Source organism: Rhinoraja longicauda, chromosome 13, assembly GCF_053455715.1.
Source record: "Rhinoraja longicauda isolate Sanriku21f chromosome 13, sRhiLon1.1, whole genome shotgun sequence".
NCBI classification, from domain to species: domain Eukaryota; kingdom Metazoa; phylum Chordata; class Chondrichthyes; order Rajiformes; family Arhynchobatidae; genus Rhinoraja; species Rhinoraja longicauda.
Genome location: NC_135965.1, coordinates 30,492,727 through 30,505,614, shown reverse-complemented (window position 1 = coordinate 30,505,614; position 12,888 = coordinate 30,492,727). Strand labels below are relative to the sequence as shown.

The 12,888-nt window shown below is 44.5% G+C and overlaps 1 protein-coding gene across 2 annotated transcripts in view; it reads left to right on the top strand.

Moving 5' to 3' along the window:
* LOC144599608 (erythroferrone-like) overlaps positions 1-3,242 on the top strand; it is a 65,342-nt gene extending 62,100 nt beyond the window's left edge. For both annotated transcript variants that reach the window (XM_078410708.1, XM_078410707.1), the window contains exon 8: positions 1,359-3,242. In XM_078410708.1, coding sequence (XP_078266834.1) covers positions 1,359-1,457 — 99 coding nt within the window. In that variant the 3' untranslated portion in view covers positions 1,458-3,242. The remainder of the gene's footprint in view (positions 1-1,358) is intronic.
* The last annotated feature ends 9,646 nt before the right edge of the window (positions 3,243-12,888 follow it).

Sequence of the window (12,888 nt, the reverse complement as noted above, 5' to 3'; positions counted from 1 at the left end):
AATGGCGTCATTTCCCTTCACCGTATTATAAGCTGATGCTGAAGCTTGCATAAGGTGTGCAAAAAAACTGAGATATGAATGGTTCTCTTTTACTTTACACGAGACCAAGTAGACCCGTAGGGCTCAAACCTCTCCTGCATTGGTGCAGCACTCTCTCCTACCCCTCTCCTCTCTCCACCCCCCTTCCTCCTCCCCCCCACACCCCCTCCCCCCCTTCCCCCTCCCTCCTTCCCCTCCCCCCCACTCCATCCCCTTCAACCCCCCTTATCCTCCCTCCTCCCCCTCCCTCCCTCCCTCCCCCTTCCTCCCTAGATAGATTTAAACTTTAAAATGTGAATAACTTTAAATATATAACACCGATTTCAATGAAACTTCTTCCATTAACACCAAAGGAATGACGCTGAGTAAGGTGGGCCTAAAATTGTCACGTTATCATGAACCATTTTGGCTGTAGTTCTGGAACAAACAAACAAACAAACGAGAGTTTTAGTATAGAGATGTCGCTGAAGTGCATATATTTTAGATACTTTCAACAATACAACAGATTAGCTGGTAATTAATGTCTTATTACTGACAAAGTTGCACTCCCACAGAAAAAGGCCATTCAGCCATCATGCCTTGCCAGCTCTGTGAGAGGAACAAACATTTTTTTCTCTCACATTTATTTTCTTTTACAAATATATTGTCTAATCCCCTGTGGTCACTGTTGTATCTGCTTCCTCAGCCCATTCACAAGTGCATAATGGATCACAACATTAAAAATCTTGATTTATCTCCATCCATGTGCTTTTAATGATTATCATATATCTACTGGAGATGGTGACTGGAGAAAAAAATCTTTCTTTCTCAATAATTTTGAACATTTCTATTAAATTTCCCCTTAACCTTCTCCACTCTAAGAATAATCTCACCTTTTCTATCTTTGCACATAACTTGTATTTGACATTCTGATAAATCTATTCTGCATTCTTTGCATTATGTTTCCAAGGATCCCAATTATATTTTGCAGGTCACGTTTGTCCACCTAACCTGCCACTAATGAAGAATTATGCACACAAAACCCAGGTCTGCGTCCTTCTGCCCTTTAATTCATGTTACCCCTCAACCTAACTTTCCAAAACGAGACATTTCACACTCAATTAAATATTCGTTCCAACTCTTTAATATCAGTGGATGGCCCTACAAAATTCCATAAACAATCATAATTTTCTATTTAGTTCACCTTGAGGTGTTATTTGTCCTTGTTCTAGTTCAGCCTGACTGTGAATTGAGGGTTTGGACCATGTGGTATCTGCAACACATGGTCCCACTGCTGTAGGATGGAGTCCCAAATGCTCACGACTCTCTTCTCTCCACAGGCCATGCAGTACATCTCCATCTTTGCTGACAACAGATCGGGTTCCACCATCACCATTCAAAGTGGCTCGGATTTCACAGGGATCTTGCTCGGCACGTAGAGCCTGCTGTTGCATCGGGTGCTCGGCTGCTCCTCGCCCCTCTCTCTCTGCTTCCTCCATCTCCCGGTCTCAGGCCTCTCCAACTACTCCGACCCCTCCACGTCACCACAGCCAAGAATTTACTCCAGCGGTGCCGAGGGCCAAGAATGATGAGCAGGCATGGAGCAGCAAGTCCTCAGCTGGCATTTTCTGCCCAGGATATCTGGGGTGTCCTGGAAAATCTTTCTTTACATGTATTTTAATTGACATTATCTTCCCTCAGTAACCAACCTGTCAGCAACATAGCTCCAATTGTTTTCAAAGCTCTTTTCAGGATGTTGTTTACTTATTAAAATAGGCTAGCAAATTGTTTGTGACCAGGATCTGTCTTTAAAATATGGGCTCCATCTTTGCAAAACTAGGCACGCCATTAATCTTTGTCATATGCGTGTGGAATACAACAAGGTGGTGCATTCACCCATGGTGACTGAAAGCTGTACTGTCCCACATCCATCCTTTCCTAGTGATTTCCCCCTTTGACCATGTGGGTTTCCTTCAGATGCACCAGCTTCTTCCCACAATCAAAAGACGGACTTGTTGGTTGCTGTAAACTACCCCTGGTGTAGGTTTCTGGGTAGAAACTGGGGAGAGGGTGAAATATTTATGCGCATCAATGATGAAATAGATTACAGAAAAATAAGTGGGGGAACGAGGTTGACAGGAGAGATGACAAAATGGGGTAAATGACCTGCTATGTTGTAAGGAAGTTAGTGACATTATTTACTTGATGGGACAAAAATGGATGATTGTTCCTCTCCTTGCCTCTGGACAACTGTGGCCTGAGATCAGTAGTGGTGGAAAGAGAGTGGAATGGAGGCAAAGAATAGGAAAGGTTGAAATTATATGTGGGTGACTACATTCCCTCAGTGCCTGTATGCTCAAGGTGGAAGAGCGCATGGAGGAGACTGATCACAGAGCTATGCACTGCCCATTGTATGTCTTATTCACAACCCATGAACAACATTAATACTCCTGAGTCAGGCATGGAGGGAAATGTTCGTAGCCCAGTTTTATTCTTTAAAGTACAGGTAAACTTGCTGGGCTTTGCATTGTTTCAACTGAAGGCCCCGGGCGTTTACTTCAACGGGATTTGGCTTAACCAATCTGGATAGAGGGAAAGTTGAGAGGATGTTTAAACTTGTGGGAGAGTCTAGGACCAGAGGCCATAGGCTCAGAATAATAGGACACACCTGTAGAAAGATGAGAAGTAATTTCTTTAGTCAGAGGGTGGTGAATCCATGGAATTCATTGCCACCGATGGCTGTGGAGGCCGTCAATGCATATTATTAAGGCAGAGATTGACAGACTCTTGATTAGTACGGATGTCAGGGATTATGGGGCGAAGGCAAGAGAATGGGGTTGTGGGAAAGATAGATCAGCCATGATTGAATGGCGGAGTAGCCGATGGGCCTTATTCTGTTTCTAGAGCTTATGAATTTATGAACAAATAGGAACAGGGTCATGATTAGGTTTTAGTGAAGATGGGGGAAGTAAGAGGGGACGATTGCAGATCAGTCAAGAGCTCCTGAACCAAACAAACTTCCAACAAGATTCTCAACCATCCAATTTATCAGAGTAAGGCTGGTCTGGTTGCCATGGTGATATGCAGATTTGATCGCCCGCTAATGAGTTTGGTAGATTTCATTACAGGTTGCTGAGGAGTACCAGTGATTCTGCAAACTGTTTGGCTGACATTCACATCCTGGTTTAAACTGCTTTTTTTCTGTAGAGTTTATAAAGTGTTAATAAATATCATTCTGAAAAGTAAGGTATATGTGACATGCATGACAAAAGTAAGAATCCTGTTAAATGATATTTCAAACCGCTAACTAAATGTTATTGCTTACCCATGGGATTAAAAGATAAAACCATAAAACCATAATACACAGGAGCAGAATTGGGTCATTTAGCCCATCGAATCTGCTCCACCATTCAATCGTGGCTGATCTATTTATCTCTCTCAACCATATTCTCCTGCCTTCTCCCCATAACCTTTGATACAATAGCAATAACACCAATACCTCGCCATTCTCCTATAATTCATTCCCAGATATCCAATGATTTGAATACAAACATAAAAACGTCTTCATGAGATTGCAGCCTTGAACTCACTTTCAGATTTTTAATATTTTACTGGACCAAGTGGACCCATTGGGCCCAATCCTCTCCTGCATTGGTGCAGCAACCTCTCCTCCCCCCTCCCCATCCCCGCCCCTCGCCCCCCTCCCCTCTCCCCCCTCCCTGCCCCTCTCCCCCCTCCTCCCCCTCCCCGCCCCTCTCCCCCCTCCCTGCCCCTCTCCCCCCTCCCCTCTCCCCTCCCTCCCCTCTCCCCCTCTTCCGCAGCACCCTGTCCTTCCTCCCTCCCCTCTCTCCTCAACCCCCCCTCCCCTCTCCCTTCTCCCCCCTTCCCCCCTCCCTCCCTCCTCCCCTCCTTTTAAACTTTAAAATGTGAATAACATAAAAAATATAACACCGATTTCAATAAAACTACTTACATTATCATTAAAGTGACAACGGTGAGTAAGATGGGCCTAAAATTGTTGTGCTATCGTGTACCGTTTTGGCTGAAGTTCAGTCACAAACAAGATAACAAACGAGAGTTTTAGTATATAGATAATGAAAACATCCAAAAAACATTTCTCATTCCAGAGCAGTTCAATAGTGTTGCGATTTCATTTCTGTACTAACACTCACAGACCAGGTTTGCTGAGACACCGGTTTAAATTTGCCATGGCAGCAGGGGGCATTTAAAATGAAGGAAACTGGAATAATTGGTTATATCAGTAGAGGTGACGAAGGAACTACTGTGAAAAAAATCTGGTTCACCTCAGAGAAGGATATTAGCCAGTGTGACCAATGTGAGGGTCACACTATGTGAACTGTACCCTGAAATGGCCAAGCAAGCCACGCAGATGAAACATAACATTAAAATCATGGGCGGCACAGTGGCGCAGCGGTAGAGTTGCTGCTTGACGGAGCCAGAGACCCGGGTTCAATCCTGACCACGAATGCTGTCTATACGGAGTTTGTACATTTTCCCTATGACCACGTGGGGTTTTTTTCCGGGTGCTCCGGTGCTCTCCCATATTCCCAAAAAGGTGCAGGTTTGTAGGTTAATTAGATTCTGTAAATTATCAGTGTATAGGATAGAACTAGTGCGCGGGTGATCACTGGTCAGCACAGACTCGGTGGGTCGAAGGGCCTGTTTCCCTGCTGTATCTGTAAAGGGTAAACAAAAACAAAATAAAAATGAACCCCTTCAACCACACAGGTCTGATGGACACTGGATTAAGACATTGGAAAGCTGCAGAGACCAATTGTCCCCACAAATATCTGGGACATGCCTCAAGTGAAAGAGACATAACGGAGACTTGTCATCAGATGCTGCAGTAGAATTCACAGAATCTGGCCATTTCCCAGATACCTCCTTCACCATCCTTCGAGTGTTGTCCTGCTCACCCTGCAGGCCAGGCCTACCAGTGTGCCAGCAAAGGAGGATAGTGTGGTGGGCAATCCTCAACACTGATTCCAGGTCTCATGACCAAGGACAGCTGTTCAACCAGTGAATCAATACTCCTGCAGGTTGAACAACGCTTGACAAGGCATTAAGAATAGCAAAGGCACAATAAGTATTGAGGGCCGCCACCACCAAAAGTAACATGGTAGTGTGTCACCAGCAACTGAGCTGCAGACAGAAGAAACTGCAGATGCATGTCAGGGGAGGTAATAGACAGTTGACGCTTCAGGTCGGTCTCTTCTTCAAACTAATAATAGGAGGGGAGGAAAGCTGGAAAAGAGGGGTGGGTTGGGCGAGATCCTGGCAAGTGATAGGTGGATACAGGTGAGGGGAATTTGATTGGCAGATAAGTAGAGTAGGTGACAAAGGTCAGAGGTGAAAACGAGATAAAAGGGTGTCAGATAAGGAGAGGAAGTGTGAATTGTAAAGCTGAAGGGACAAATGTAGATGACAGGGGACAGGGGGCAGGGGACAGGGGACAGCGGAAAGAATGGGTAGAAAAATGGAAATAGGGGACTTGGGGTTGGGTGAATGAGTCCACAAAGGAGGGGAAAGGACTTTGAGGAGGAGGGGATTTTTGGGAGGCAGTGGAGAAATGGAGTGCACCAGAGTGTGGATGGGAGCACGGGACTGAAAGAGGGGATAAGGGTGCTGTTAGTTAAAGTAGGAGAATTCAACATTAATACCATTGGGGTGTGTGCTTCCCAAGTGGAAGATGAGGTGCTGTTCTTCCAGTTTGCATGTGACTTCACAGTGCCAATGGAGGAGGCCACAGACAGTGAGGTCAGTGTGGTGAATGAGCTTGCTGATTCCAGAAGAATAAAGCTGACAGACTGGATCTGCAGGTGATGAATGAAACACCACAAGGGATAACTCTACTTGAACTTATCAAAGAGCAGGAGTAGGCCATTCAAGCCTGCCCTGTCATTTCCCTATAATCATGCCTGATCTGCCTGAGACCACAATTCCTCTTCTGTGCCAGTTCCGCATTGCCCTCAGTCCCTGAATCTTCAAAAATATATGTGTCACTTCGTATGTTATAGGAGCAGAATTAGGTTTTTCGGCCCATCAAGACTGCTCCGCCATTCAATCATGGTTGATCTGTCATTCCCTCTCAACCCTATTCTCCTGCCTTCTCCCCATAACCCCTGGCACCCATACTAATCAAACACTTCTTTAAATACCTCCAGTAGTCCAACCTCCAGTAATCTAACCTCTGAGGCATAGAATTTCACAGAGTCACCACTGTCTACATATTTCGGCTTAAAGGACCACCCATCTCACCAATATGTTTGCTGCTGGTGTCTCTGTTGATAAGGAGGGACCATTACATAGTATTTGTGGAGACCTCTCTTATCTTAATGCTAAGTGCACTCTCTGTCATATTGTGCGGCATTATTCTCATGTTAAATATGAATAGAACCAGAACATATCCGGCAGATCAAAGCTAGGCTTCCATGAAGTATAGTGGGCCATCTGCAGCAGCAGAATAATTATATCCCTACCACTATTTGTAACTTCATGGCTTGGCATTTCCCCTACTCTACCATCACTGTCAAGCTAAGGAATCAGTCCCCATTCGGTACACTGTGCAGAAAGGTGAGTTCAGATCACCACCAGGAGAACCAAAAAATGTGTTGCCAACCTGATGAAACCGCAGCACAGGACCACGTGGATAATGAACACCAAAATCAACTTGTGGTAGGCAGTGCAGAATAATTCTACAACCAACAGAGCAAATGACAACAACCTGTTCACATGCAGCAATGAATAGTGCTGGGCAATTAAGCAGCTACCAGAAGGAGACCTCAAACCATTCCCATCTTCATTGATGGCAGACCAAGTGAATGCCAGAGACAAGGCTTCCTCCTGAGGCCTGCAACTTTGCAAAGGCAGCTTCAAATTATTCTATTCACCCAATATGATATTAAAAAGATTAAAAGGCAGCTGAAAGCAATGGATACACCAAAGGCCACACATTCCAATTGCAGTGTTAAAGACTTGAGTTAGAGAATTATTGCTGTTCCAATACAGTTACAACACTGGTATATAGCTAACAGTGAGGAAAAGTGTCCAGGTGTGTCCTGCCTACAAAAAGCACAAGCCAACCACATTACCACCCAATCAGTAAATGCTTCAACATCAACAACACGATGGAGCACATTGTTGACAGTTTTAAGCAGTGCTTTCTCATCATTAATATGCTCAAAACCATCCAATTTTGGTTTTGCCAGGTTCCCTTACTTAAAATCTTATCTTAGCTTTTGTCCAAATAGTCTTAATTGCAGGGTTAAAGTGACAGTAGCTCTCAACATCAAGATAGCTTTGGATTGAAGGTAGACACAAAATGCTGGAGTATCTCAGCGGGACAAGCAGCACCTCTGGAGAGTAGGAATGGGTGACGTTTTGGGTCGAGACCCTTCTTCAGACAGATGTCAGGGGAGTGGGTGGAACAGAGATAGAATGTAGTTGGAGACAGTAAGACTGGTGGGAGAACTGGGAAGGGGAGGGGTTGGAGAGAGAGGGAAAGCAAGGGCTACTTGAAGTTAGAGAAGTCAATGTTCATACCGCTGGGGTGTAAGCTACCCAAGCAAAATATGAGGTGTTGTTCCTCCATTTGTGCTGGGCCTCACTCTGACAATGGAGGAGACCCAGGACAGAAAGGTGAGATTGGGAGGGGGAGTTAAAGTGCTGTGCAACCGGGAGATCAGGTAGGCTTAGGCGGACTGAGCGGAGGTGTTCAGCGAAATGATCGCCGAGCCTGCGCTTGGTCTCGCCGATATACAGGAGTTGACACCTGGAACAGTGGATACAGTAGATGAGGATGGAGGAGGTGCAAGTGAACCTCTGCCTCACCTAAAAAGACTGCTGGGTCCTTGGACGGAGTCAAGGGGGGAGGTAAAGGCACAGGTGTTGCATCTCCTGCAGTTGCAGGGGAAAGTCAGATTGAATGAGGCATCAAAAGACAATAGACAATAGACAATAGGTGCAGGAGTAGGCCATTCGGCCCTTCGAGCCAGCACCACCATTCAATTTGATCACGGTTGATCATTCTCAATCAGTACCCCAGTCCTGCCTTCTCCCCATACCTCCTGACTCCACTATCCTTAAGAGCTCTATCTAGCTCTTTTTATGAAAGCATTCAGAGAACTGGCCTCCACTGCCTTCTGAGGCAGAGAATTCCACAGATTTACAACTCTCTGACTGAAAAGTTTTTCTTCATCTCTGTTCTAAATGGCCTACCCCTTATTCTTAAATTGTGCCCCCTGGTTCTGGACTCCCCCAACATTGGGAGCATGTTTCCTGCCTCTAGCATGTCCAACCCCTTAATAATCTTATATGTTTCAATAAGATCCCCTCTCATCCTTCTAAATTCCAGTGTATATAAGCCTAGTCTCTCCAGTCTTTCAACATATGACAGTCCCACCATTCCGGGAATTAACCTAGTAAACCTACGCTGCACGCCCTCAATAGCAAGAATATCCTTCCTCAAATTTGGAGACCAAAACTGCACACATTACTCCAGGTGTGGTCTCAATAGGGCCCTGTACAACTGTAGAAGGACCTCTTTGCTCCTATACTCAACTCTTCTTGTTTTGAAGGCCAACATTCCATTGGAGTTGACTTGACTTTCCATTGACTTGGAGAAGCTGAAGTGAATGGACCATGGGAAACTCTGTAGGTCTGTAGAATCATTTTCTCTGTAGGTGATTTCATCCCTAGGACATCACTAAAGGGCTTCCTCAGAGAAATGCCTTGGGATCAGCTATCCTCAGCTATTTGTTCAATGATCTTCCTCCCATCAAAATGTCAGAAGTGTGCCTGTTTGATGACCATAGCACTGATCAATTTCCATTCACAACTCTTCAGCAAATGAAATGGCCATGCCTGCATGGAGCAAGACTTGGACAGCACTCAGGCATAGGCTGATAAGTGGCAAATTACATACTGGCAACACCATTGTCATTCAATGAGCATTTCCAGCATCCAATCTACGACTCTTGACATTGAATGATATTACTACTGTTAATTTCCAGTGGCTAGAAACATGTATGGACCATCCACAAATATAGTCAGCGCAAGAATTACTTAAAGTCACACACTTGTCACATGTAAGAACTAATTTTCTTAACTGGTTTCCAAATCCTAGGTCACTCCACATCAGCATATTATCTCTCTCTCTCAATAAATTTCTATCATATATTTTATAAGACAGTGACCAAATGCCCATGTGGGTTGAGCCCATTTGCCAGTGATCTTAATGAGTGACTGATGCAAGCACAAGCATTTGATGATTGGTTTGCAATCCCCGCGGTGTCGATGCCATGAGTGTGGCACTGAATTTCTGGCTCTCACTAGCTCCTCTAATATGGACTGAACTGTCCTGTGGACCCATTCTCCTTCCACCTGCCCAAACTGAGAGGTTCCATGGTAACCTTAGTGTGCTCCTAGACCATATTCTAGATGAGGTGCTGGTTCTGATCACGGCTACTACCCAATGAAAAAGCTCAGTTCTGAACTTGACTGCCACCTGCAGCAACCCTCCAGCATGTTCTGGGAGTGGGGTGGGAGCGATATGTTTCTGAAGAGGGCATAATTGTCAGGAGCAAGGTGGAGATCCCAATGAAGTCAGTGGTGGACCCTGCTTGGTCAGACGTCACAGAAAGATTTATTTTAAAACCAATAAACACAGCTCCAGAAGAATTCATATATTTATGGAGAGAATCCTTCAATAAGCATTAAGCAGCCAAACACCTATGGATTAACAAAGTGTTCTAGGTGGCCATCTGGGACACATAAGAAATTGGTTGGACAATTGTCCAATACGTGTGCTGATTGCGAGCAAGTTGCCAAGTTATTACTGTAGCAAGTCAGGCAGCATCTCGGGAGAGAAGGAATGGGTGACGTTTCGGGTCGAGACCCTTCTTCAGACTCAACCCAAAACGTCACCCATTCCTTCTCTCCCGAGATGCTGCCTGACCTGCTGAGTTACTCCAGCATTTTGTGAATAAATACCTTCGATTTGTACCAGCATCTGCAGTTATTTTCTTATATTACTGTAGCAAGTTGCACACCCACAATGTCTGAAAATGTAATACAAGGAACTGTAGATGCTGGTTACAAGAAAAGACACAAATTGCTGGAATAACTCAACAGATCAGGCAGCATTTCTGAAGAATATGGATAGATGACATTTTGGGTCGCATTTTCCCTTAAACTGATGCTGCCTGACCCGTTGAGTTACTCTAGCAATTTGTGTCTTTTTCACAATGTCTGTAAGATGGGTGAGAGTACCCAATGATTCTTCACTCACACAAGACAAATTCATGACAGGGTGAAGAAAAGAGAAATTGTCCTTTATTCTGTGTTATCCCTGTTGTGTTTACCTGTGCTATTCCCTAGGTTTTTCCTGGAGTGTGAATGAGTGGACCATGTATCTTGCCATGTGTTGAGCACCTGAACGGTACAATATTTACTTTATATTGTAGCTGTATACTGTCGATGACTCGATTGTAATCAAGTCTTGTCTTTCTGCTGACTGGTTAGCATGCCACAAAAGCCTTTCACTGTACCTCGATACATGTGACAATGAACTAAACTCAAACGGTAAGTGAAAAACTTCAGCTGGGGGGTCTTGCTCTTGGATAAGCAGGTACTCTATGGTAGAGAAAGTAACTGAGGAGTAAAAGTGGGAGGGAAATAAGGGTCAATGTGTCAACTAATCAGTGACACATTTGTTTAGATTGTGTTTTCACCCTGAACAACTGGTGTGAATGAGAAACAGAGGACAGAATGGAGAGTAATGTTGCAGTGATGAGTGAAATGTTAAACAACTCTCCAAAGTACCTGTGTATACATGTTAATGTTGGTATTCTGAAGTGACAAGCCATGTAACACACACTCCATTAATGCTCCAACCCCACTTACCGGGCTCTATGTAAAATTTAATAAATCTTGGAAACGTCTGTAGGTATGCATTCATTCAAACTGGATTGTCTGAGAGATGTGAGCGGAAACTAGGCAACCCATGCCGTTATAGAGAGAACATGCAAACTCCACACAGATAGCAGCAGAGGTCAAGATTGTTTCCCAGCTTCCTACTTTACAATTTTCCTCTCTTTCTCAGACCTATCACTCAGTCCTATGGTAATGACCAAACTGTGCACTAAAACAAAATAGCTTCTGATGCACATAATTGCCTTGGATACCTGAAATCCCAAGGGATGCATCGCAGCCTTAGATGAATCTGCACAGGGATTCTGTTACTAGCCCCAGTCAAAGGCTAATTCCTAATCGCCATAATCTCAGTAGATCTGAAGGCTGAGAGAGTCAGGCACAAATGTCAAGAAGAGTCGTCCATTCCCCAAATTCTCCTCTCCCACAAATAGAACCAAGTGAGGTGGTTCATAGCAGAATCGGAGATCTGGGTACAACGCTGACTTGAGGTGTTGTCCTACAGTCATAGAGTCAGATAGCACAAACAAAAGACCCTTTGACGCAACTTGTCCAAGCTGACCAATTTACCCCTTCTACGCTGGTCCCACCTGTTCACATTTGGTCCGTATCACTTTAAACCATTCCTTTCCATGTACCTGTCTTTTAATGTTGTTATAGTACCTGCCTCAACTACTTCCTTTAGACTTTACTTTAGACTTCAGAGTTGCTTTTTTTAACTTTAGACTTTAGAGATACATCGCGGAAACAGGTCCTTCTGTCCACCGAGTTCGCATTGACCAGCGATCACCCCGTACACTAACATTATCCTACACACTTGGGACAATTTACACATTTTACCAAAGCCAATTAACCTACAAACCTGTCCATCTGTGGGGTGAAACCAGAGCACCAGAGAAAACCCACGTGGTCATAGGTAGAACATTCAAACTCCGTGCAGACAGCACCCATGGTCAGGATCGAACCCAGGTCCCTGGCACTGTGGAAAATTATCAAATGCCTTTCTCAAATCCATGTAGACAACATCCACCGCTCTTTTCTCTTCAACACCTTCATCATACTTCAAAAATCTCAATACAATTCATATAGACAATAGACAATAGGTGCAGGAGGAGGCCATTCGGCCCTTTGAGCCAACACCGCCATTCATTGTGATCATGACTGATCATTTTCAATCATTACCCCTTTCCTGCCTTTTCCCCATACCCCCTGACTCCGCTATCCTTAAGAGCTCTATCCAGCTCTCTCTTGAATACATTCAGAGAATTGGCCTCCACTGCCTTCTGAGGCAGAGAATTCCACAGTTTCACTACTCTCTGACTGAAAACGTTTTTCCTCATCTCAGTTCTAAATGGCCTACCCCTTATTCTTAAACTGTGGCCCCTTGTTCTGGACTCCCCCAACATTGGGAACATGTCTCATGATCTACTGCAGACAAAGCCATGCCAACTGTCCCTAATTATCCCAATATGTTCAACTGTGGGAAGGGCCTCTTCCTGTGCTGTACTTTCCAAATCTGAGTAAAATCTATCCTGAAATATCCCTTCCACTGCATCAGTCATACCAGCCTATGATTTTCCAGATTATCTCCATTGCCCTACTTAAACAAAGAAACAAAATTGGCTACTCTCCAATCCCCTGGGACCTCACCTGTGGCGAGATAGGAACTTCATCAAGACCCCTTCAATCTCCTCTCTTGCCTCTCTCAATAATCCTGGGATAGGTCCCAGCAAGACCCGGGGAATGTATTCATTTTTATGTTTTTAAGTGACCCAATACCACTTCCTTCTTGATCTCAGACTGTCCTTGCATATTTGTATACCCCACACTGATTTCACTCTCCTCTATCTCCTTGGTGGATACTGAAGCAAAATACTCCTATATGACTTTGCCCACATCTCCCCCTGGTTATCCATTTGT